General features: G+C 44.2%; 2 protein-coding genes across 7 annotated transcripts in view; one reads left to right on the top strand and one right to left on the bottom strand.

Annotated features, from left to right (window-relative positions):
- SLTM (SAFB like transcription modulator) overlaps window positions 1–1870 on the top strand; it is a 37555-nt gene extending 35685 nt beyond the window's left edge. The window contains exon 21 of the mRNA XM_083413005.1: window positions 1254–1870. Within this exon, the coding sequence (XP_083269131.1) occupies window positions 1254–1362 (109 nt within the window). The 3' untranslated portion in view covers window positions 1363–1870. The remainder of the gene's footprint in view (window positions 1–1253) is intronic.
- Window positions 1871–5412: 3542 nt separating this feature from the next.
- On the bottom strand, window positions 5413–25544 carry MINDY2 (MINDY lysine 48 deubiquitinase 2). 6 transcript variants are annotated; one of them, XR_014504812.1, is made up of 10 exons: window positions 24533–25544; window positions 19087–19144; window positions 16079–16143; window positions 15111–15269; window positions 14479–14581; window positions 13278–13420; window positions 12240–12413; window positions 11244–11444; window positions 10139–10258; window positions 5413–8983 (listed from the first exon to the last, which is right to left on the bottom strand). XR_014504812.1 is itself a non-coding variant. In XM_083413077.1 (10 exons), the coding sequence occupies exons 1-10, from the start codon at window positions 25364–25366 to the stop codon at window positions 8858–8860; spliced, it is 1497 nt and encodes a 498-aa protein (XP_083269203.1). In that variant the 5' UTR covers window positions 25367–25532; the 3' UTR covers window positions 5413–8857. The 6 variants fall into 6 exon arrangements, 4 of the variants coding, with proteins under 4 accessions (XP_083269203.1, XP_083269202.1, XP_083269201.1 ...); XR_014504813.1 differs by having other exon boundaries at window positions 16052–16143; window positions 24533–25538; XM_083413077.1 differs by lacking the exon at window positions 10139–10258 and having other exon boundaries at window positions 24533–24847; window positions 25214–25532.
- Between the last annotated feature and the right edge of the window lie 1133 nt (window positions 25545–26677).

Genomic DNA, 26677 nt, shown 5'->3' on the forward strand with positions numbered 1-26677 from the left:
CCTGATTGGTGTGCTGGGGTGCCCAAGTTTCCATTAGGACAGTGTATGCCACCCCCTCCCCATAACTGATTCGGAGCCCACTTTGAATTGGCCCTGAGCTCTGGATTTCAGTCTAAAAAAGAAAGCTTCAGAAACCCCCGCAACTTGCATTGAGACACCAGAATCACCATTTTCTTTACATGGGTGTGAGGAATTTGGAGACATGGTAGCCCCTATAAGAGGGGTGTAACTCTGCCACATTTGAGACAGGTGGTTTACTTTTTTACTCTGGATCACCCCGGATCTCTGAGGCAATGCAGGATTGGGTACTCTGCCCCCACTGCTGGCACAAATCTGAGTTGCCCTGTTTGAGGATGGGATTCAGCGCAGACTTTGTCAGCAGATGAATACATTTTTATTCCAGCAGATCTTTAGGAACTGGCTGTTAAAGGAATGGTTGGTGCTGTGGAGTTTTTAATGTTGTTATCATCTGTATTTTTAGTAGTTTTTATATAGGATTTTTTCTATTTGTGTTCAATTACTGTTAAATGAATATCTTGCCAATGTTTTTAGCTTTTTATCTTTAAGCCATCTTTAAGTCCCAGTCTAGAAAAAAGATGGGATAGAAATAAATGTAATAACAATAATTCCTATGACTCAGTGGAAGCTTGGCAGTACAGTTGAGTAAGCTTTGCAGAGAGTTTCATGACCGCATAGAATATTGTCTGAATCTAGTTGGGCTTTGGAAACACATGAAACTTAACTACTCATATTGTTCGTTTGTAACCATGATGTGCTCTGGATAAGGAGAAATCCCCTTGGGCCTGAGCAGATAAAGCTTGACCAATGAGGAAATTGGACAGAGGCCCTGGGCCTGGGACCTTCTCCCAGGTGTGTGAGGCAGACACAGACATTTCTTGGGCAGCATCTGTATAGGTCACAGTATAAGATCCAGGAGTTCGGTTGGGCATCTTTTTAAAGCTCTCTGCACCTGAACATGATTACACTGAATGTTGTCCAGCGTGGGTTGCTAGCTCCCTGACGCACACTAAGGAGTGTTCTGTCCCCAGTCTCAAAAAAAGTAGCTGCTGTTCTCTCAGTAGCCTGCCAGTCTCACCGCATGGTTGAGTGGGAGCTCCCCAATGTGTCAGCCTTTACACCTGTAACAAGATCAGGTTGTGAGAACTTTGCCTTGCTCAGCACTCTGGATAGTGAGATGTTAATTCCTCTGAAACTTCTTTTTAAATCTGCTTCTCTTTCAACTTTTATTCCAGTAATTCTTCGCCCATTAATAGAGTTGTACAGATTACGGGCAATTCCATGCAGAGGGGGAGTGGTTCAGGATTTAAACCCTTTAAGAGTGGACCACCACGAAGATTCTAAGCCTGCTGACCTGCTTGCCCCCCCTTGGTTTCAAGATAACTTATTGGAAATCTTTTATGAACGAAGAAGCCTTGGCTAAGAGAACTTGTCTTTTTTTAATTTTACCATAATTACTTTTTCCTCTTTTTGGGAGGCATTTTAAATAAGTTAGGCTGTTTGGATTTTGGATAGTTCATTGTACTTTTTTGATGAGCATTTCCCCCTGTAACACTAGGAGCTCTGAAATTAATTGGAACCAAACATGTGAACCGCTGTACAAAGAGATGATTTGTTTTGCACCCAGTAGTTTAATTTACAATTTAGCTCTGTGATGTCAGGCTTGAAAATTAGGTACTTACCACAAAACACACAGATAACCCAATTGTACATTAGAATGGGTAGAGAATAAGGGTTGGGTTGGTTGTTTGATTTCTGGGTATTATGTAACCTATTTTTGGAGAGTTGTTAAACTGAGTGGATCTGTATCCTGGCCACTGTATCCTTTTGAAATAAAGCTTCATAATCTGTATTGCCACTTGTACAGTCTGGTTTGTTTGTCCGGGAAGCTGAAATCGGCTGGTCCTACGCAGTAAATCATTCTAGGAGTAACTTTTTTCTGTTCCTGTCACTGAGGTAAGATCACAGTAAAAACAGACACATTTAATTAAGCAATGTTGTAATGACATCTGAAAACTTTGTGTGAAAAGTGCAGAATAAGAGTCTTCCTCTTACTTGGCCCCTGCCCCGTTTCCCTTCCAGCAGCCCCACTCATGGCCTGCCGTAATGGAAATGGCCAGACCCAGATGACATTGCAAAAAAAATTAAGACTCCATTTGCAGCAGAGCATAGTGCCCTTAAGATTTGGCTGTGTTCTGCTCTTGGCCTTCAGCAGCCAAGCTGGGGAAGTGGCTGTTCACATATGTCCTCTTGAAATCTGCCTCATTCTTAAAGTACATCCCATTTTATCTGAAATATTTACTTGGGTGATATACTGAAAAGTACCCATAGTCTACATTTTTCAGTATTCAGTGCTGCAATGTCCATTGTCAAGGAAAGCTAGATTCTCTACCCTGTGTAAATTATGCATATTGGCACTTTTGTCCAATTTTACATTTGTTTTTACTCTTTTGCATAAAAGCACAATGATTCTGGAGGAAGGGAACAAGGAACGCAACAAAGCACCATTGCTAACTTCTGGTCTAGAGTGTTCAGGCATTTATTTAATTTTAACATTTTATATACTGCCCATAACAAGAGCTCTTTGGGCAGCTTAGAATTTTAAAAAAGTACAATCAAAGCATAAAAATAGAAATACAGCATCAAATTTAAGTTATATAGTATAACAGCAAAGGCAATTGTTCAAACTTTTGAACAAATCTTAACCATGAACACTAGAAACTTGAGCTTAAAGTTAAATGAAAACTGGAATGTGAACTATCTAATCAGTATCCTTTTCTCTCATTTGTCTGTACTTTGATACCGTGGCATGTACAGCCTTACCCTGATTGCCATTTTTCCAGAAATTAAAAAATATATATCACGTGTTTCCATTGGATGACATTCAAGCAGGCTAGCAACAATAAAACAACTTAAGCAACAGCAAAATAGTGCTAACAGACTCAATACAAACAGCAATTTAATTACACCATCTCACATTCCTTTAAAGTGCTGGGTTCTTGCTGTTTGTGTGTTTAAAACTAGTCAGGTGAACACCTGTAGGCGCTATTGTAAAAACCAGAACCTGTCTTGTGTTCCACTTCTTCTGCAGCCATCTGGATTTTATATAGGAAATGATGTAGGTGGGCCACTTTGTGTGGAAGGAGATGGTTTTTAAAGAGCTCCTACTTGCAAATGTTTAGGGCCTAAGTATGCCACGGAAAAAGCAATCCACCTGTTTTCATTCAGGCCCAAGTTCTTGCATACCAGTATGCTGCTTGTAAACAGTGTAAAATACCTATGTAACATCCGGGGGGGGGGGGGGGGGGGACAAATGTTCTATACAATTGGCCATTTTCATTCCTAAATGCCACTTGGGTAGACCTCTTAGACAGCTGCAAAAAAAGTGTCCTGTGATATAGACATAAGCCCACATCAGAGGCATGTCAGGTTTGTGTCCATTTATTCTTAAAAATTATTCCATGAACCAAGTGTGTACTAACTTTTAAAAAACCTCACATTTGGCATGTTTAGCTGTGGCCTCTGCCCTGTACAAAAACCAGCAAACACTGTGTTAGCCATATCTTCAGTTGCACAATAAAGGGGCTATCAAACTTAAGGCAAGTAAGATAGGGGTTGAAGTGCTTACATATTTAAAACATCGACTCCAGCAGCTTTCCCATAGTGGCAAGCTCACAGGAAGGCAGTGGCCCTTTCCAGTAGCTGAAGCATTGCCTTTGCCCCTGAACCTTTGTTGTTTCAACATGAAAGGTGGAATGTAACTATTTGATAAAATACGAATTGGTTTGGATCCATTTTTAAACCCTTCTAAGATGACAGACATTACCACACACATCTTGTGGCAGCAAACACCATAAAGCAGCCTTCCCCAATAATTATAGACACCGTCTCCTACATTCTGATGGGAATTGTAGTCTGAAAGGAGAGCACCAGGTTGGTGGTGTCTGTGATTACATTATTGGGGCATTAAGGAAGGTTAAATTTCCTGCTAAGTGATCCCAGTTTCAACAGAATATATATGTATACGCACACATCCCTACTGCTTTCTGTACTTCATAATTTCATAAACCTGTTATGAGCCTTATTTACTTTTTCTCAACAAGAGTTTTGGTAAAGGACCCCTGGACAGTTAAGTCCAGTCAAGGGCGGGCGGCTATGGGGTGTGGCACTCATTTCGCCTTCAGGCCGAGGGAGCTGGCATTTGTCGAGAGACAGCTTTCCAGGTCATGTGACCAGCAGGACTAAACCGCTTCTGGTGCAACGGAACACCATGATGGAAGCCAGAGTGCACGGAAACACAGGTTACCCTCCCAATGCAGCACTACCTATTTATCTTGCTTGTACTGGCGTGCTTTTGAACTGCTAGGTTGGCAGGAGCTGGGACAGAGCAATGGGACCTCACTTCATCATGGCAGGGATTCAAACTGCCAACCTTCCAATCGGCAAACCAAAGAGGCTCAGTGGTTTAGAGCACAGCACCACCCGCATCCCACTAGTTTTTTTAGAAACAACAACACACACCATCTAGTGATGGAAAACACAGTGGCTCTTCAGTTGTTGGAGTCTCTCATCCACAGGAATCACTGCTAGTGGCCAGGGATTAGTAAAGAGGCATAGCTTGCTCATCCCTTCTCTAATAATTTTGGCTGGTATCTATGCCAACTTCGGTTTTCTGTCTTGGCATGTCTCTGTCCTTTCAGTGGAATGTGTATCAAGGAAAGCCTACTGATAACTGAATATGAACGCAGCATTCAGCACCCTGCAAATTATAGCTTTGCCTTTTCAGAAAAATATTAAGGCTCTTGCCAGACTTTGGGCCAGCAAGGGAAACTGATTTCAAGGAATGTTTCTACATGCTGTAGATGCAGATTTTCAGCTAAAGATCTACCCTCTGCTCTGTAACACATGTGGCTATAATTGGGAAATTAATATTGAAGGCAGCCCTGTATCGTGAACTTTTCCATGTTTGACTTTCCCCCCTTTTTTTGCTGGAAGCCTTGCAGAGTGGCTGGGGAAATCCAGCCAGATGGGCAGGGTATAAATAATAATATCCTGCACCTGCTGGCAGCTACCTAAAACTGGAGCTGGATTGCATGGTGGGCAAGGTCTTGTTTATGGCTGCCAATTGCCTGTAAGGGAAGCTTGATTGCTTTTGAAGCTACAGCACCCGCCCCTTGGAGCTACCTTTTAGATCATAGGATTGACATTGTTCCACAGGTGTCTCTGACCTTGTTTGTGTAGGTTCTCTTTGGTTTTTAATAGTTCCGTTGAGGAGGATGTAGGCTGAAGCAATAAAACACACAATTAGCAGGATGCTACAGTACAAGTTCAGCAAGGGCAAACCAGACTTTCCCCCTATGGGTTTTGTTCTTTGCTTAAATACTCCATGAGTCATTTCAGCAGTTGAATCAATTTTTATTACATGAGGAAGTCACTTTTAAGACTATTAAAAATTATAAATATATATATTTAAAAATTAGAAAGAAAACAGTGAGAATGCCAACAGTTGTCAGCTCAATACATCAAAGTAGGTTGACAAGATCCAACAGAAAACAGCTAGCTGCTGATCACAGTGTAAATCCATGCAAAGTATCTGATCAACTAGAAGCCAGCCTGTGGCTGAGATATGTGGGTTGGAATCTAAAGATGGACAGAAGCCAGGAAGTGCTGCTGTATTTGCTGCCTGAAGGTTGCACATACGTGTATTTACGGAGTAAGACAGATACCGCCCCCCGCAACACACTAACTGAGCAAGCCATATGGGAAACCAGCTTTCAGTGGTTCTACCCCACGCAGTGGGAGCTTGTGTTTCTGAATACTGCCTTTGCAGGCAGAGGTGAACTTGTGTGCTATTTCCCAGCCAGTAATAAAGAGAAAAATCCATACGATTGGCCCCAGCCACAATGGTTGCACAACATTCACTCCCGCTCTACAGCCATAAGCCAAAAACAAAAAGAAACAGCTGCAGTGAAAGAGAACTAAGACATTCTAATTGTTAAAGGATGCCATTTAGGACAACTGTCATGATTTTTTTTCAAAAGCAACGTCTTACACATAAGTGCCTTTTACAAAATTATAAAAGTATTTGGCAGTGCTTTAAGTGGTGACATTGATGAATCTCTGCATTTATAACATCAATTACATAGCCACAGCAAAAATGAAAAGATCCTACACTCCTGCTCTACATTATTAAGCTTTGATAAGGCAAAAGCCTGTGTTCATTAAGGGCCTTAAGTCTTTCCACACCCTTCACTCTCTGCATAATCAAGTCTTCTGGAAGTGATGTGATGTTTTGTTTTTAAGAGGCAGCAGAAGGGAAATACATGACAAGCATGAGTTTTTGTGTTAAACTTGATTTTGCTTGCAAGTTAAAAGCCTAGGCTAAGTCTCTGCAGGAATGATCAGGAACCCAATCAATGGCAGCAACCTTATGGAGAGGTATGCAGCCTTGAGCACCAACAACATAGCATGGCCCCTATGACTATGCCCACCAGCTACTCACAAATGCAAGCAAATAGACCTGGGGCTAAAAATTGGGTTGTTATGGCTAGAAGACATGGATACTCCCATCTTTCCTCTCCGCAGCTTCTAAGAGGCTACTATGAGGCTCTCCGAACACCACCACCAACCACACAAGTCTGCCAAAAACCTAAATGGTAAGATCATGCTGTTAGGGCAAATCCGCATCTTGAAAAGGTTCTGCATGCTGCACCAAAGAATGAGATTGTCAGCATAAGGCCAGGCATGACCTCAGAGCTAGCCCTCCTAGAAACTACCTCTTGCCTAATGGGAGGAAGTCATAGCTCATTGCACACAGCAGGCCCTCCATCTGCTGGAGCTTTCTGACTCCACAACACCAGCCACATCATAGAAATCTAACTTCCTTGATATTCAGATAAAAGCAAGAGAGTCATACCCTACTGTAAATGAAGAGGGAAGAACGAATAGGAGCATCAGGCATTTCTTCCACTATGACTGACTATTGCAATTGCCAATGTAAAAACAGACTGGAACAAACGTACACTTAATGTAAACACCTTCGCATTTTTTCTGCAAAAAGAAAAGCCTTGGTACAGCTTTGTGCTAACGTATGTGTTAAAATCTCATCCATAATGTAAGATGGCACTATTGTCTAACAGAGGGTTAGGGTAATGTGCATATGTGAAATAAGATACTCTGAAGTAGTACAAGAAGAGATACTCTTTAAAATGTTATGCAATACAAGGGTAAATTCAGTTCTGAATAAAGCCATTCTGTTTGTTCGCAAATTTGCCAGAAATGTTTACCTTTCAGACCAATGGTTGAAGGCCAATATTTTAGACTTAATTTAAAGGGGACAAATACACGCACCCTGTCAAGCAGTAGGCATCTCTCATGGAAATGACTTTGGCTAGAACTAACTTCAGGGCACGGCCTCCCCCTCATCTGAGACTTAAGGTATTTTGGTGCTGCTGCAAAATGGAAGTTAGAAACAGGGTATCTAATTATTAGACTGGACTCTCTGCTCCTAAAGGAACTTCAGGGGGGGAAGCATCCAACCCTCCCATTTCAATGGCACCTTGTTACCAACCACCTCAGTAGAAAGATTGCCACACTGAATGTTAGGCAGGGATGAGGTTTGTCTATAGATGCAATTATCCAGGCTTTGTGATTGTAGCAAGTAGCCTCTACGGACTGACATATAAAGTTATCAAAAGGATGAAGGCCAACGCCTTCCTGGTGAGGATGGCCTGGAATTTCCTCCCTCTGACAGTAACATTCAATACTATCAGTACTATGAGAAGTAGCATGTTCATTTGTATGCTGTCCTCTATAAAATGTGATTCCCCAAAGTTCTACTTTAAGTGTTTACAGCCAAGTATCTTTTCCAAATATTCAATGCTCCTTCCCTCCATAACTGCCCCACCAAGTCCCACCAAAATCCAGGAGATTCGTTCGCATATGCACTTAGGACCACAGCCCCAGAGCATAGTGGAACGATTTTCATACTCTGTGGAAGTGTGCTTTAGAGCTGCATGGACATGATACAGATTATCTACCTACAGTACACTTGATAAGGCATATAATCACACACATCCTCCTATTACTCATCCAAGGTACTTTGGGTGAGGGGGGGGCGAGGCAAGTATCAAGCAATTTTAATTCCACAGATTACAGCACATCAGCTTTTCCTTCCAGTCACCTACTCCTGCATAGAGGAGTTCAATAAATAATAGAACAGCTCTGGTCTCACTCATCTGTATTGAACAGAAAAGGGCCAAGTACAATGGTGAGCTTGACTCAAATATGGTACAAGCCTCCATTTCTCTTGCCCTTTCTGAGTAATCTTAACCAATACTTTTCAGACCCAGGTCTCACCTAGGTTGAAGACAGCTCAGGGGACACCTACCCAAAAGCCAATAAAACAGGCGAGCTACAGGCTGCGAGATGCCCAGAAGCCTGAAAGATTGCTTTCACACCATAAATGGTCCTCTTGTGGCAACTGATGTACAGACCTCTGGCAGAAGCCCAGTATGAGAACCACTTAACTCCTTTCATCACAGAGACAAGCAGATTTACTAACAAATATTTTGAGTTAGTTATGTTCCAACAGGTCAAAACCTGTGGCAGTGTGGACTCCCCCTCCACAAAGGTGGTTATTTTCTCACAATGCATTGAAGGCAGAGGCAGCCTCATTCCAACCCCTCTGAAAGAGAGCGTGCATGACTTCAATGGTCTTGGGGGCACCATCCTCTGTGGGGCTATCAGGCACAGGCGGCATGTGGAGCTTGGAGTCCTTAGAATTCCTTGTTTGTGTTTCAAGGATATGTGCTTGGGTCCAGGTAGAGTCCCCCTCCTGTTATAGAATGGCACAGCTGTTCTTCTCTTTCTCTCGCTCTTTTTCTTTCTCCCGAGGTTCTTTTCTTTTCCGCTCACTACTCCCAGATTGTCTTCCAGTTGATGGAGACGCAGCTCCTTGCACTTGCTATCAATAGGAAAGGGGAGGGGGAAAGGCAGCTTATTTATTTGAAGTATTTTCATCCACTGCTCAGGCAAAGAAAGGCTCAGAACAGATCAGCCAGGCATCATTTATGCTTAGAAACACTCATTAAGGCCAACTAAGAGATACTGTCCACACTGGGCCAAGCACTGCTGAACATCAAATGGTGACCAGCCAGCCAAGTTCAGCATTGGAGGGGGGACAAGGGAGTGTAGTATACTGTCCCCAACTACTCCCCACCCCATTAGGAATTTTCACATTTCCTTTTCTGGAAGATGGAGGCCCACCACTCACTTCAGAATTCACTCCGTGTGAACTTGTTGCAAAGAAAGTGATTCTTGTGCCACCATAAAGACAAAGAAAGATAGCCTAACAACTTTGTGTTCCATTCCTAGGAAAGGTGGCTTGTCAGCTTCAGGCAGGCCTTCATGAAGCAGATTATCTAGCTCCATTTCATGAAGTTGCCTTTACTCTTTTGTCTGTTGCCTCACATCTTTGTTTGCAGAACCACTGTCACACCTGTGAGCTATTTGCTGAGTTTCTGTGAGATAAATGACTCTTAGCAGTTTGTATGCAGCTGGACAAGTGAGCTTTGTTGTTTTTGTTCTGTTTTGTAATTCCCAAATGTACTCCCAAACCGTATTCTAATTGTATTTTCAGAGTATGCAGGTTTGATTTTATGCTATTATTTTTAATTACCGGTACTTTAATAAATCTATCATTTCAACCCTGATGTAGCTTTTTTGGAAGCCTTATTACTGAATCCAGTTTTCATAGCTACTGAACAATTTTTGTAGACCAGAGGTACAAGAACAGTCTGTTTTTTTGCTCTTGTCCCAGTGTATGTCATCTGGTAATGTTATGGGAGTTTCCTGGTCCAGCCTAGTTGGACCAGTGTCATGGTAGCAGCTGCACTACCTTGCAGGGTTGGTTTTTCAACTGTGGTTGCTTGGCATCTGCTAAACCAACAAGGGCTGGTTCCCAGGGTTTTAGGAGTTCAGTGCTTGACGCCAACTATAAAAAATAGTACCTTAATCCCTCAAGATGGTACCAAATACCCCATGTTAAAGTCCATGTCATTGAAAGAAAATATGCCAATAGATGAAAAGGGAGGGGAAGCATTAGTTTACGGTAGGTTACCTCAATGGATATGTGATCAGTGTCAGATAGCAGGCTAAATTAGGAATATATTGGTGTATAACATGCAGAAGACAGACCAATCCTCAGCCTCTAAGAAACAATTTCATCCATAAGTGAAATCTAAAAAATAAAAATTTCCCTCGCATTATTTACAGATTTTGCACTGTGTGTTCCGCATTTGTTCAGTAATCATGTGTGTTTTTCAGGGTGTGAAACCTACAGCTACCAACTGAATTTTACATATTGTCAATTATTTTTGATGTAATTAAGAATTTATTTATTTTTATTGAAAACTACTCAGTGCCAGCAGCCAACATGGCTAATCATTTTACCAGGGTCACCCCTTCAGGTCTATGCAGGAATGCCAGGCTCCCCCCAACATTGTGGAAGCCCGGAACGTGCAATGTCACACCATGGGAGGAGGCCTGTCACGCCCAACAGGGCTTGCTGTGGCTGCAATGCGCTCTGTCGGGCCCTCCCACCACTGCGATGGGCTCCAGTGGAGCTCGCCACTGCAGTGGGAAGGCCCAACAGAGCCTGCCGCTGCCACGGCACATCCCATTGGGCCTTTCAGAGGGTGCAACAGGCCCCATTTACTCCCAAGGGAGAAAACAACCCCTGAGTGTCCACTGATTTGTGATGTGTGCATTTGCTGGAGAAAATTGCAAATGGGCCCTGGGGATACAGGCTCTAGCAACTCACTTTTATGCCAAACAATGGCAGGCAGGCCTGGTCCCTGAAGTCCTCAGGAAGGCCTCTCAAAGCAGACCCTAATGTATGTTCTAAGGACTTCTGCCCCAGATGGAGCCATACCTCACATCAGCTGTCCAGCTACAGAATTCTTTGGATAAATTTATACCTCGCCTTTCAGCATTACACTTCCAGAAAAGTTAACAGTTAAAGTCAGATCACTGGCCCAGTGAACTCAGTATTGTCTACAACAACTGGCAGGGGCTCTCCAGGGTTTCAGACAGAAGTCTTTCCCAGCACTACTTTCCCAGCTCTGTCGCTGAGCTACAGCCCCAACCAACTCAACAGAAAAAGCTTCCATGCAAGCATGCAGAAGACAGGACTACAAGGGCCACCAGGAGCCAAACTTCCGTACCTGAACCTGAGCAGCAGCAGTGGCAGCAGCGGTGGCAGCGGCAGCTTGCTCCTGCTCCTGATAGTACTGAGAAGCCCGTCTGTCCTCCTCTTCCTGAAGTTTCTTGGCAAGTTCAAGGTCACTGATTCCTTCTGGTATCTGCTCCCAATTAATGTCTTGGCTTTGCTGCTCTTGTTGCAAGGATAATGCCATCAGATAATCCTATTATGTAAATCCATGGTGAACACTGCTTTAGTTGGCACCATACGATCAACCAGTGAGATTGTATCCACCATCCAAATTTTCGGCTTTCCTCCATACACAAAATAAATAACACTTTCAGCAGCTGCATGAAAGCTGATGTGTGAAGCCTCCTTCCACAATGAACTGGGTAAAAAATTGCTGGGCACCATGCAGCCCTGACTTGGTTACAAGTTGTAACTGCTGGATCACTCAGCCGCTTTTAGTGTACAGAATCTAGCAGGCTTTTTGTCCATCCTCAACTCATGCTTCCGGATATCATGGACAAAAGGCATCCCTCAGATACTTACTGCCTGCCCTTAAGATCTCAAGGACGGAGAATGATATTTCAAATAATCCAGCATCCTTATAGATGTCTTTAAAAGGGCATTAGACAAAGTCATGGATAGGGCTATCAATGGCTAAATGTTACTGCATGCTTCTGGGTATCACCAAATGTTGGAAGACAGCAGTGCAGAGGGCTATTGCCCTCTTCATGGGCTTCCCGGGGGCATCAGGTTCACTGTTGTGAGGAACAGGATACTGGAAAAGGAAGGGCTTTCTGTCTGATTCAGCATGACTCTACTGAGGTTCTTAAGAAATGTAATGTCATGCTACATGACTACATAATTGAAGCAGACATTGAGTTCTGCCTAGTTAATTCTGCTTTCAGAGAATCAAGAGGGAAAAGGAGGCTGACACAAGGCACGATTTACATACAGCACTAGTGGGGAAATTGCATCCATCCCAAGTACTGAAAAGGCAAAGCAAATCTACCTGGTCTATCTGATCTTGCTGTCCTCTGTATACTGTTTCTGGATCAGATGGAGGTCGTAGATGGAATTCAGAATCACAGAAGTTTCCATCCCCATCTACATTGTGTAAGCTTTCCCAAACAACTTTGTCTTCTGTAAGGAAACCCTGATCTGTCACCAGGAGATAAAGCTGGCCCTAAACAAAAAGGAAATTCTTTTACACATGTGTAGTTGGAAACTAATTTGGATGGGGGAGGGAGCGCTGAATACTGCTAATACCATGTCCATTGTTTGAGATGAAGTTAGTAACCATGTCCTGAGTATTTTTAGCTTTAGGAGCCATACTTGTGGAGTTTGCAACCCTGCTGCACAGTTATGCAACTTTCCATAGTAAATCATCAGTTTATAGCTATCAGCTAAAATTTCACATCTGCAACTATTTCATGCATTATTATACCTCCTCCAGAAGCGCAGCTTGCCATAAGTTGTTGGATTCCAACTCCCATCAGCATGGCCAATGGCCAGGGATGATGGGAGTTGTATAGTCTAACAACTGGAGGGCTGCAGGTTCCCCACACTATAGTCTGAATGTACCCAGCAGAGATTGAAGGAGACATGGCACTATCTAATGGCATAACAATGTGCAGATGTGGATATCAACTTAATTCATTGGCTGTACATTTTGATACACAGGATTCTAGTAAAAGAAGGCTGATCATCAAGTCAGAGCTACAACCCTAGAGAAAAGAATTAAAACTGAACCACTTGAGCATACATGTATGTGGAGTTTGAAAATATGCCAAAGGAAACACATTTAGAAGCCAACATGCATTCCTCAATCGGAAAAGATTGGGGATGCCAGCATAGTCAGTGACATGGGACAATGGGACTATTAGTTAACATATTGAAGGCCACAGGTTCCTTATCCCTGTTCTCGGGCAAAGCAGCCACATGACACTTTAGGGACAAATGGACATCAACTAGGAGCAGGCCACAAACCCATGAGCTTCATTAGTTAACAAGCTCAGATAAAATACAGAAACTATTCACAGCCATATACCTTATGTTTGGTCATGGTGCTAAAGTGGTTGTTTCTAAAGAACACACATAGTTCTCCTTCTTGAACAGTGGAAGTCAACTCACATAACCCATGGTAGGTCAACTGAGTGGCTGTGTTGTTTAGGAACTGTTCTGCTATGGAACCTGCGAAGAAAGGTGGGTTACTGAAATTTAAAAATACAATATTAAAATCAGTTTAAAACAATTAGTCAAGAAAATAGGGTAGATACACACACACACACACACACACACACACACACACAGTCAAAGGCCTGTGTAAAAAGGTGCTTCTTCAGCATATGGCTAAAACTATACAATGCCAGAGACACCTCTTATAAACTGCCACAGAAAGACCCTCTCCCAGGCCACACACACACCCAAAAATTATGAAGGGTAGTGGAAATACCAAGAGGAACCCCCCTGTTTATCTTCAGTACAGACTCTTGGGTATTAAGGAGGCATATTTCAGATATTTGGGGCCTAAACCTGCTGTACTGTAGTACCCAGCTAAGCATGACATTTATCTGAAAATTGGAGAGTGTCAGCTTAGAACTGTTTTCAGTGTAAAACAGCTGAGTTAAGGATGGTTTGCTGATAAAATAAAAAGGAATTCAATTACTACAAAGCCTGCTAGACTCAAATGAGATGAAGAGGTTGATTGTGAAGCAGAGTTACAGGCTTGCTTCTAGGTTAAGTGGCCACTGGATTGCAGTCACAGACTATTCAATGCTAGTCCGACTCAGAGCACACCCTTTAAGTTACTGGACATTAACTGTTCATTAATCTCAGTGGGTCTACTCTGAGCAGGACTTAGTTGAATTCTACTCAATAGGTCTATGCTTAAAACCAGAGATTTCCCCCCAATACGCCTCATTCATGCAAGTAACCAAGATGGCTTTATAACTGTGGAAGCTGCTAAACAACCGGGCCATTGCCTTCATGCTCTGCTTGTAGGCCTCCCAGGGACATTCAGTTAGTTACTATGGGAAACAGGGTGCTTGGTTGGATGGGCCTTTAGTCTGCCCCAGCAGGGTCCTTAAGTTCTTATGGATTCTATTCATGTCAGCTACCAGTTGCTGAAGAATGACAGCATTGTCTTAATGCTTCTGACTGGTCCATGTTTGAAAAAAGGATGTTGGATTAGTTGGACATTTGATATGATCAAATAGTGTTTTTCTAACATTCTTAAGCAATTCACCCACCTTCATCAACTAGCTTAGTGTTGTCTGACTGCTTACAACAAATTATTTTCTCCACCAGCTGATTGTAGCTGCAGTTACCAACTGCTTTCACAATGTCAGCAGTCTGTGGGGGAGAGAAAAGGTACACCAAGCTTGACTGATATTTTGTGCCTATTATGAGAAAGACAAATTAATGCTACCAATAGTTAAAAACACACTACTGTGATGGCACACACAGGTGGAATGATATAACGTTGTATTTTCCAGTACACAATGATGACTAAAACAATATGCAACTGCCCATCCACCAATATCATTCTTTGCATGATTCTTTCTTAGGAAGGGAGCTGGGTGACTACTGGAAAGGTTTTTGCTGTGGTGGCACCCACACTCTGCAATTCCTCAAAGCCACATTTTGGACCTTCCATGCTATTTCTTAGTTACAAGAAGGCAGCTGTACTGATGCACTTTTAGTGGTGTTTAGGATCTGTAATAAATTTAGTTACTATATTTATCTTTGTGTTTATCTATTGTAGCTTTTAAATGTTCACTTAAGTTCTTATATGAACTTGTTTTACAGGCCATCCTCTGAGCTGGGGACAAATTCCATAAACCACACCCATAGGATTAACACATCCCCTCTCCTTGCTTACCTGGGGATCTACTAGCCATCCATGGTATAATGGAATATCAAGAAGGTCAAACACTATGCATTCAGGTGTGTACTCAAACACTCGTACACCAGTGAACCTCACATTCACATCAAGACCTGTCTGAAGCTTATGCAAGATTGCCATTGCATCACTCATATTCTGCCAAAAAAAGGAAAACTTAACTGTTTGCATCAGTCAACACACAATACCAGTATTAATAACAGTATTTTAAAAGCAGATTACAGAAAAAATCTGAAGCTGTTGAGTTCTTAATGCTGTATGAAGACAGCAGAAAGTATAAAAAATTATCATTTACAGTAGGATGAGACTTGACCAATAATCAGATTATAACCTCATTTACCAATATGTTAAAACATTGCCAAAGGACATAAAGTGTCCAAATCTTATAACCATAGTTTCTGAAAGCAATAATATCCACGAGCTTTTAACAAATTAATAACATTTAACACATTTTACTGATTCATATTGAAATCTACCAAGGGTTAGCAAATGCCCATCATTAAAAAATTAACTGCTTCAGGTTTTTCAGGAGAATCAGGAAATTCTCAACTCACTGCAAATTTCTTATTGGTAATTTACTCCTTTCAAGTTTTTTATTACTTAAAAACTCTATGAAAGTAATGGAAAACAAACTTATTACAGAGAAAAATTAAGCCACCCTATCATTTGTTAACTAGACTTTAGCACAAAGAAGAACTGTAGGTTAATTCACTAAAGAATTTCATCTCACAAACAAGATAAAGAGTGTAGCTCATGTTGCTATATGTAATGCATAATTCTTTCTTTAATGTAGCAGTCTGTCTTCCACTGATTTACTCTTGCTTTTAATATGATTAAACAGATGCTTTAACTTTACAATATGAATGGGGAGGGGGAGAGAGATTAAGTGGTTTAATTCACTACTAGAAAATGCCACTTACTCTTAAGAAGAGCTTGTTATTTATTACCTGCTCATAGTTTAAGCGCTGAATTTCAGATATTTCTTTTGGTTTTGCATCAAGGATATAGTCCCCTATAAGAAAACAAAAGATTCTAATTTGAAAGCTGGAACTTTATAATCAAAAGCAATCTAATCTTGTTAAAGCTTTATTGGTTCTTTCACAGGAAAAAAACCTATCAATTAGAGGAGATTAGTTGTGAGAGGCTGTAAAGATGCAAGCAAATACCCAAAATTAGAAAGCTGCTGCTTACTAGCATGAGTCAGCTTCCTTTCAGGTATGCCCTGAAAGACAAAGCTGGAATTTATGAGACAAATCAAGGAGTGTATTTATATGCTGAATAATCTGTTGCAATAAAATTAGTTTTTCTAAAAACCTGTACTTTGACCTGCCAATTTCAACTTTTGATTCATTCTGGTAACTGGAATGTTGAGCCTTTTGTTATTAAATGGTGTGGTTAGATACAAGAAGAGTGTCCAATACTTGTCCTCCAAAGGTGTGCAAAAGTGATTATTTCTGCCTTGATCAGATCACACCTGGAGTACTGTGTCCAGTTCTGGGCAACACAATTTAAGAAGGACATTGACAAGCTGGAATGTGTGCAGAGGAGGGTGGCCAATACGATAAAGGGTCTGGAAACCAAACCTTCTGAGGACTGCTGCAGGGAGCTGGGTAAGAGGAGACTGAGAGGAGTGAATATAGCCACCTTCAAATATCTTAAAGGCTGCCAGAACCAATGGCTTCAAGTTACAAGAAAAGAGAGTCCAGTTAAACATCAGGAATACCTTTCTGACAAGTAGAGCTGTTTTGACAGTGGAATGGACTCCCTCAGAAGGTGGCAGACTCTTGTTCAGCGGAGACTTTTTAAGCAAAGCTTGGGTGGCCATCTGTCATGGATGCTCTAATTCAGGCATCCCCAACCTTCGGCCCTCCAGATGTTTTGGCCTACAACTCCCATGATCCCTAGCTAACAGGGCCAGTGGTGAGGGATGATGGGAATTGTAGTCCAAAACATCTGGAGGGCCGAAGGTTGGTGGTGCCTGCTCTAGTTGATATTCCTGCTTTTGGGGGGGGCGGGGATTGGACTAGATGATCCTCAGTGTACCTTCCAACTCTACAGTTCTATGGTTCTATGATTAACTCAAACAAAGAGAGAGAAATGAAGTGGGGAAAACATTAAGATTTAAGCTAACCTTCATTAGCCTGGAGCCCTCTAGATGTTTTGCACTATAACTCCCATCAGCCCCACCCAACCTCAACATGGCTCTGCTGGCTGCAGCTGATGAGAGTTGCCCTCCAGATGTTTGGGACTGCACCAGGTTGGTGAAGCCTGGATTAAGCTTTGGCAAGAGAGGCATTCTCCCTGAATCATGCTTGCCTGAGCTTTACATTCCCCCCTCAACTTTGAGTGGCTTCTTCTTGTTTATATCAGCTTTAACATCTATTTTAACACTTCAAACTGTTATATTCTTCAGTAACATAAAATATTTTAAATTGTGCATTCAAGATTTTGCTTCCAGCGTATCAACCTTTTATCACCAATTAGCAATCACAAAAACAAATACTACCTAAAGAGCAACCAATAGATTACTTCTTCTGTAACAAGTGTGGAGAGCTGCCAAAACATCTGGCCCATGGTGCATTCCCTTCCCGCTTTTAGTCTCTCCTCCTCAGACCCCCCCCCCCAAAGCCCACTGTGCTGCCTTGCAGGGCAGCAAAGAAGACACCTCTCTTCCTCCTCCAGTACAGAAATATAGTGAGCTACTTGAAAGAAGTGACTGATCTTCCCCTTTTCTGGCAGCTCACTTCTTCCTTCCACTTCTTTTCTTCCACATTCACCACATAAGCCAGGAGAGAATGGGTGGTCCCACTTTCTTTTGGTTCTGGACCAGCCCGTGGCTAGCATGCAGCCCAAAAGGAATTCCCACTCCCATCCCATTAAAGGGAGCAGAAAAGGTTCCCTGACCCTTGCTATAATGTTCCTACAGTATATATCAATCAGTGTATCCTATATTACTGAGTAGCATCCCTCAATTTTTAGCTGTTAAATTATTCCCTGGAGAGACAACCAAACAAGTCTATAGTATTCTGAAGTATTTAAGGGCAGAATGAGTCATGGCCCCTGCAAATCCATTCTATGAAATTAAAGTGGAGCTGCTGAACTCCCTCTGCAGAATGAACCAATACATTTCAGGACTGCTGGACTGTGAATGCTGCTTCTAGCCTACTCAGTTCCATTTTAACTAAAGAAAAATCTGATTTCCCATAGAAATCATGCCAATTGTAGCAAGTGTTGGAGATATTTTCCTTTTCAAATTTAAAGAGACAAAACGCAAGAACAGAAACAACATTTGCATCACCCAAACTAACCAAATCAGTGAGAAGGGTAGGGTACAAATCCCCAGGCCCTTGTTTCCCAACCATGTGCCAAGATCCAAAGTGAAGGGCCAGTGGGAAGGGAGAGAAGTAATAGTCCTTAGTAGGCAAAGGTGAGCTAGTTAGTATAAGGTAAAGGAACCCCTGACCATTAGGTCCAGTCATGGCTGACTCTGGGGTTGTGGTGCTCATCTTGCTTTACTGGCCTAGGGAGCCGGTGTACAGCTTCCAGGTCATGTGGCCAGCAGGACTAAGCCGCTTCTGGAGAACCAGAGCAGAGCACGGAAACACCGTTTACCTTCCCACCAGAGCGGTACCTATTTATCTACTTGCACTTTGACGTGCTTTCGAACTGCTAGGTAGACAAGAGCTAGTTAGGGCCCCGATAATTAGAAGCTATGTATAGCTTCTAGAGGAGTCCTTCAGTGTCCAAGGATCATCTCACTCTAGCATAGCCAGGCTTCTCCAACCCACAAGCTGACTACACCCATGATATTTTAAAGTTAACAACAGGCTCAAGGCTAATTTAAATGTTCAACTACTGCCAAGCAGGCTATCCTGCCAGATTCTAAACAATCCTTGCTTAGGAATTAACCATTTTTCTCAATACAAATTACACATGCAGTGTTATTAGTACTAACCTAAGTATTCCATCAACTGCTCAGCAGTTATGATTTCCATCATTGGTGGCAGTTTCACCTGTGAGAGAAGAGAATTTAAGCTCAATTGTTTTTCTTAAAAGACAATAAAAGTTTGTAGGAGTTAAATATCCAAATTTGCACTGTAGATGTACAAGAGCCACATATATTTTTGTTACATGTAGAAATAAGCCTGGCTATCAACTATTGGAAACCATATTAAAAATCACCAAGAAGTACAAAGGTCAACTCCCCAAGTGAGAGAGACACATTTCTCTGCTGCTTCCAAATTCCTACAGCTAGGAAAAGCTGCAGAAGATATTATTCTTTTGATGACTTCTCTTTCCTTGGATTGTTTTTACTACCACAATTTAAGAGTTCTATATACTTCAGAAAAGCAGTATTAGTATTTAGTTGTCCTTGATATTGAAGCACCTCACAAGTTTAGGCTCCAAAATACAGTGGTGCCTCGCAAGACAAAAAGTATCTGTTCCGCGAGTCTCTTCGTCTAGCGGTTTTATCGTCTTCTCTAGCGGTTTTATCGTCTTGCGAAGCAACCCCATTAGCGGATTAGCGCTATTAGCAGTTTAGCAGCTATTAGCAGCTATTAAAGGCTTAAGGGATTAGCGGATTACCTGCTAAAAGGCTATTAGCAGCTTAGTGCCTTAGAAAAAGGGGGTGGGGAGCGAAAAAAAATCGCAGGAACTTGCAAGACATTTTCGTCTTGCGAAGCAAGCCCATAGGAAATTCGTTCTGCGAAGCACCTCCAAAACGGAAAACCCTTTCATCTAGCGGGTTTTCCGTCTTGCGAGGCATTCGTCTTGCAGGGCACCACTGTAAGTCCCTTGGTGTTTATGTTTCAGTCTACAGAGGTTACTCATTTATATAGAACTATGTAAGCATACTGCAAGCGGTCAGCAGCATTAGCACTCCATACCTGTTTTTTGTTTTTTTATGTGATTGCAAAGAAACTTAAATGTCTCCTCAAATGCAGAAGCTACCAAAATCATTCTGATGAGCAACTTTCAGCAATTTATATAAAGTCTGCATCAACACCTGGTACACAATGAGACCCAAAGAGCCTTACCAGGCTGGAACAGAGTGTGTGGCTAGGTCACTGTGCAAGTGATATTACGGCAACATATGCATAGGACTGTCTTTCAGGAAGACTTGAATTTCATTGGGTCTCTTGGTGGAAACAAATCCCAGCATCACTTAAGATTCTGAATGCTGGGCTACAGATGAAATTATCTGAGCTGCTGAACTGCTATGCTTCTCAGAGCTGTTAATGTACGTTTGAACTACTGTTCAAAGCTACATTAACAACGCTGAGAAGAATAGCGAGGACACAGATTGCAAATGGAATGTTTTAGGCAGCAGTAAGGTTAAAGAAGATGCATTAGTTGACAAAGTAATTCTCTCTTCCATGGAAACTTTCAAAATGGAGAAGTTAATGTTCAATATAAAAGGATGCCATATGTACACATTCCTTTACTGTATATGGAGACCATAATTATTTCTATTTCTGTAAGATGCTGCATGCATTTCCAGAAGGAGATTTGTTTGGCAAATAACTTGGTTTCCAAGATGGAACATATCACATTTTGTATCACCTTGTTTGTAACAATGTTGTTTGGCAACGGCTCTCTGTGTTCTGAACAGTGCTGTCTGAGAAACAAGCTTGATTTAGGTTTCCAGCACCTTGCAAATAGATATACAGAGCTGAAAGGAATTTGCACACCCTTGCCCCATGCACTAGCCAGGGGACTAAAAGTCAGTAGGTTCCGTGGGTTTAGTATGTGTTTTCCTACTATACTACACCTGCAACGTTTTGTGCAACACTACCCCCCTAACTCGGCAGGTAACAAATGCATTATTCTTGAAAATAATATCCCAACAGGAAGCCAATGTTCAATAGTTCATGTTTTACTTAATGAGAAAGTGTAGATGCAAAGAAACTATTTGTGTGAGGCTTGTAACAGCACAAAAATGAAATTTCTCCCTGCTGGAATTCTATTGCCAAATCCCCAGCAAAACATGTGATTTTTACCAATAGGACAATAAACCCTTTTCAGACCAACCCAAGTTAATCTAATAGTAGTTGATCAAATTGGAGATAACATGAAAAAATCCTTCCCAAATGAAGAGTTTATCATTTGCTCCCAGTTTACTACTCCTTTCAGGATCTTTGGCTAAAGGCAATCACAGCCCTTCTCAAAACTAGCTTCTCTCTTGTACCCAAAATAGTCATACTAGATTACTTTACTTTGAGAACACTTTGTAAGCTACTTGTAAAGCCTCTTGGGACTAAAAAGCAGAATATAAAATAAATGTTAGCTTCCTTCTGTAGCTAGTCAGCCACCTAGCAAGAATAATACTGTATTCGAACTGGCTGTCAGTGTCTTGGGTATTAAGGAAACAGACAAAATTCTTTTAATGGGAGGTCAACCTGGAACCTTCTGTAATCACAGCATGGAATCAAAAGCTGAGTTATGGCTTCTAAATCAGAAGGAGAGGTGAGAAAACAGTAATGGTGTCATTTCACACCTCCCAGTACCAGATTTAGGGTGGTACAGGTGGCTCCCCACAACAGAGCACCAAGCCAAGGGAGCACAAAAATGAGGAAATCCATAATTGAGAAGATCCATTTGGGGTGCCAAATGCTAGCCTTGCACAAGGTGCCACATTATAAAAGATTACCAAAGTCCATCCCTGTGCCTCCACAGACCTTAGAGAAGAAGAAGAGTTTGGATTTGATAGCCCACTTTATCGCTACCCGAAGGAGTCTCAAAGCGGCTAACAATCTCCTTTTCCTTTTCTCCACCACAACAAATACTCTGTGAGGTGAGTGAGGCTGAGAGATTTAAGAGAAGTGTGACTAGCCCAAGGTCACCCAGCAGCTGCATGTGGAGGAGCGGGGGACGCGAACCCAGTTCACCAGTCCACCGCTCTTAACCACTACACCACACTGGATCTCTCATTGCTTGCCTTAGACGGAGTCAGCCTGTTGGACCACTACCTGCTATTAGCTCTTCCAAGTGGCAGCAACATTCGGAGTCATCATGTGAGGGGCTGGTTGGCTACAATTATGTTGCAGAACACATACATACATGGTCTTCTGCTTTTAGCTACAGGGGCATAGTTTATGGATCTCTGTCAGATGAAATTGCCCAGGTCTATAGATGGACAACAGGCCTGACTGTGCCTAAGGCTACTTGCTTCATATGTTCTTTGTATGGCTTTTGTCAGTCAGGACTCACAGAAACTCAGTTCCGGCACCTCAGGAACTCAGGCATCTCTCAGGTGGGCGCCACTGCTATTATTAGAGAAGAAGGGAGGTGTTCATGGTGAGTTCCAGCACCTCTTTTTCTAGAAAAATAGCCCTGGTTCTTTTCAACATACTGTATGGGGGGAAACCTCACCTCAACAGCAAATAAGGTACCCCTGCCCGTACGGACCAGTCTTGACAGACTCTAGGGTTGTGCGCCCATCTCACTTAAGAGGCCGAGGGCCAGCGCTGTCCGGAGACACTTCCGGTCACGTGGCCAGCGTGACAAAGCTGCATCTGGCGAGCCAGCGCAGAACACGAAAACGCCGTTTACCTTCCCGCCAGTAAGCGGTCCCTATTTATCTACTTGCACCCAGGGGTGCTTTCGAACTGCTAGGTTGGCAGGTACTGGGACCGAGCAATGGGAGCGCATCCCGTCGCGGGGATTCGAACCGCCAACCTTTCGATCGGCAAGCCCTAGGCGCTGAGGCTTTTTACCCACAGTGCCACCCGCGTCCCAACAGCAAATACAGATTGCAAACAAAAGGTCCCACTTTCAGCTTCCTACACCACAGGTTAAAAAGGGTCGGATGGTGGGAATAAACCTTCTCCCATGTCTGAGAGGCTGGAGCAGGCATAGGCAAACTCCACCCCTCCAGTTGTTTGGGACTACAATTCCCATCATCCCTAGCTAACAGGACCAGTGGTCGGAGATGATGGGAATTGTAGTCCTAAACATCTGGAGGGTCCGAGTTTGACTATGCCTGGGCTGGAGAGTAGTTACCAGTCACAGCAAACCATACTGGGCTAGATGGTATAGAATACATTCACATGTAATGCTATGGGCTTAGGATGAATGTGTGGGCTCCCATGGAGGCGATCACAGCTGCCTTGCTCCCCCTCCCAGTCTTCAGGTCAGTGAGGTGCATGTCACACCTAAACTAACGTTTGGCTTAACACATTGTCCAAACCCAGACTCAAGGTGAAGTTTTGTTGATACAACTTTGAGGTTAAGAGGAGAGCTTAACTGTGAGCCTGGGTTTAGATGACATGACAAGCCAAACCTTGGCTTAGCAGCACACTGCGCTGAACTAAGAGAACCTGGGAGAATCATAGAATCATAGAGTTGGAAGAGACCACAAGGGCCATCGAGTCCAACCCCCTGCCAAGCAGGAAACACCATCAGAGCACTCCTGACATCTGGTTGTCAAGCCTCTGCTTAAAGACCTCCAAAGAAGGAGCAAAGTGGGTCTGAGCTCCTTTCTGACAGCACACTTGTGCAGGCTCAATAAACCATAACTTGGTTAACCATGTGCAAACTAGATCCTATTTAGTATGAGACTGAACCTGGGACTCTCTACCTTCCCAAGACGAACTGCGGAGCTGTAGAAAACTTCCAAAGGAGAGGCACCCTGCCAGGGCTTGCAGCCTGAGGCAAAGGGAAAGACCCCTGCAATGTACAGAAACAACTAGCAAGACTGAAGTAAGTTGCACCTTACTTCAATTCTGGCAATGAGGCAGTGTCATTCCAGCAGTTGCATCGCAGGGTAGGTCCCAGGTTGTGCCTCCAACCTCACAGCATCAGCCTCCTAAAGTGGCTATCTCACCTGCATTCTGCCCATACCCAGAGAGAAATTCACCCAGGCAGTTGTGCCAACTCCAGGAGGCCCACTCAGTATCTGTGGGCAGGGTGCCCTGCCTGTTGAATGTTGAGGGGGCATTCGCACTAACCCGTCTCTTTAATGATTGCTGACAAGCAAGGAACGTGCAAAAGTGATGTCACGCATGTGCAACCTGCACCCCCCAAAAAATGTTCGGTGCAACTGGACCTCTGCACATAGGGTGACCAGTTCCTTGGCATGGCAGACAAGGGAAGACATCCACACATGTAACAGAGGAAGCAGCTTTACAAGAGGGATCACACTCATCCTGTAGCCCAACAGTTCTCTGGGATGCCACTGCGAAGGTGCTTCCCAGCCCTACCTGGAGGTACCTGGGATTGAACCCACGATCTTATTGAATGCAAAATGCAGGTGCTCTGCCCCTGCCATGGGGCCCTTCCCCTGAAAGCATAAGGAAAGAGGGCAGCCCTCCTGGCCAGTTTATCTCCTGGCCTGTCCCTCGGGAGGCCAGCGAGGCGTGCAGCTGGCCTGCTCCTTCTCCCCCAGCCCCGCCACGCACCTTCCAGGCCAGGAGCAGTACGTTCATGATGGCCAGGAGCGGGCAGGGCCCGTTCTCGTTCTGGGTGATAATGGGCGTGTTCTCCTCCTTCCAGCGCACCCACTTGATGTGGTAGACCGACTGACCCGGGAAGCGCTCCTTGGCGCCCGGCGGGAGGAGCAGGAGCGGCGATGGCGAGGCGGAGGAGGACGACGAAGAGGCGGCGGCAGCGGGGGCAGTTCCTCCCGCAGCCCCCTTGCTAGGGCTGACTCCATCCTCGTCGTCGTCGTCTTCTCCGCCGGCGACAGGGGCTCTCCTGGGCGCCGCCGCCGCCGCCTCCTCGGAGTCGTCGTCGTCGTCCTCGCCGCCGCCGTTGAGGTCGGAGATGCTGGCCCCGTCGCAGGACGGCAGGTTGGAGAAGGAGCCGAGCGAGTCGGCCAGGCTGGCGGACTCCTCGCCGCCCGCCGGGCTCAGCGAGCCGGGCCCCGAGACCCCGCTGCTGCCGCTGCCTGGGGACGGAGCCGCGGTCGCCTCAGCCTGGGAGGGGCTTTCGGGCGTCGTCGCATCTCGGGCGGCCACCGGCCGCGGCTCTTCCAGGCGGGAAGCTAGGGACGCGGCCGCCTCTGAGAGGACCGTCGAAGAGCTTCCCGCCCCTCGCTGCTTCTCCTCCTCCCGCGTCTCCTCAGATGCCGCCGCCGCCGCCTCGTCAGGCTCTGAGGCGATTCCCGCCTCTTCCTGAGGGGAGACGCGACTCGCCTCAGGGGCGCCGCCGCCGCCGCCCCGCTCGAGCGCGCCCAGGGGGGCGGGAGGAAGCAACGCTGGCGGCGGCGGCGGGGGCTCCGCCAGGCCCTCCATTGCCCTCGGCGGACAGCTCCCCTCCCTCGGTCAGCGAGGCGTTTTCCGCTACAGGCGGCGGCAGCATGAGCAGCGCCGCCGCCGCCGCCGCGATCGAGACGGCTGCTTCTGGCCCAAGCGGCCTTCGGACGCCATGACAGGCAGAGGCCACGCCCCTTCCCCGCCCTGCCCGGGGGAGGGGCTGGCTGCGGGGCGCATGCGCGTGACGCGTGCGAAAAAGGGCGCGGTTTGGTGGGGAGTCCGCTGTCAGGGGGGCTGATGGTCAAACACAGGGGGGACAGACAGACACCCCCACATAGACACACACACAAGGCCGCAGCTTCAGCCCCCTCTGTTAGAGTTGCTGTAAGTGAGTTCCCTGATCTGGACCTTGTGCAGAGCAGAATAGAAATCAATTTGCTCTCCGCCTCAATAATGTGTGTCAAAGCTTTACTGGAAAAACAGTCTTAAGGTAATTAGAAATAAAAGTTGCAAAACACAGAGCAACGCATTGGTTTTTAAAGAAACTAGCGATGCTATCCAAGTCTTCTTTGTAATCCTTAATGCAGTTTGAAATTAAAAATTGAAGGTCTTATATACATAATAAATGTTCCAACCAAACACATACATAAATATATAAACCACATGTCTGAAGCAGCACAGGAAAACAGTCCTGAAATCATTTTGACTCCCAAGCTGACCAAGTGTTTCTCTGCAAGGAGGGAGGGGGTGAGGGAACCTTCCCATTGTCTCAGGAATTAAGAAATCACCATCTCAAAGGAATGGCCAGACTACCAGGAAAGGCAATCAGATAAGGCAAAACAACAGCATTCAAATTTCTGTTGTAGACCACCTTTTCTGTGATGTAGGTATGATGTTTGTGGGGGTGGTCTTGGGTTACACCCTTTGTGTGATGTATGTATGATGTATGGAGGGGTGGTCTTGAGCTCCAGGGCAGGGAATTTAAAATGTCTATATAAGGGCAGGCACACCTTGGTTCTGGGTCCTCCTCCTTCTGGTCCTGCGTGTGAAGGGGGCACCCTGCTGCAACAGTTCAATAAAGATCAGGCTTATTAGCTGCTTTGCTTCTCAGTATTCTCTGGTTGGCCTCTGTTATTTTCTCAGACTGATGGAAAACCTACAAAGGACTCTATAAGGGCTCTTGTGTCCCCCATAAGGGAACATGGGCAGATTTTTGTTTATTACAAGTTCAAAAAGCTTTCCCCTCTCTGGTCCCAGATCCTAAGTAACTTGCTTGTTAAAACGGTTAATTTCTACTCCTGCTGTTGGCTCCATCCACTGCTTGAGACGTTTGTGTTCTTAGGGTCCATT

This window comes from Podarcis tiliguerta, assembly GCF_965153285.1.
Source record: "Podarcis tiliguerta genome assembly, chromosome: 14".
NCBI classification, from domain to species: Eukaryota; Metazoa; Chordata; class Lepidosauria; order Squamata; family Lacertidae; genus Podarcis; species Podarcis tiliguerta.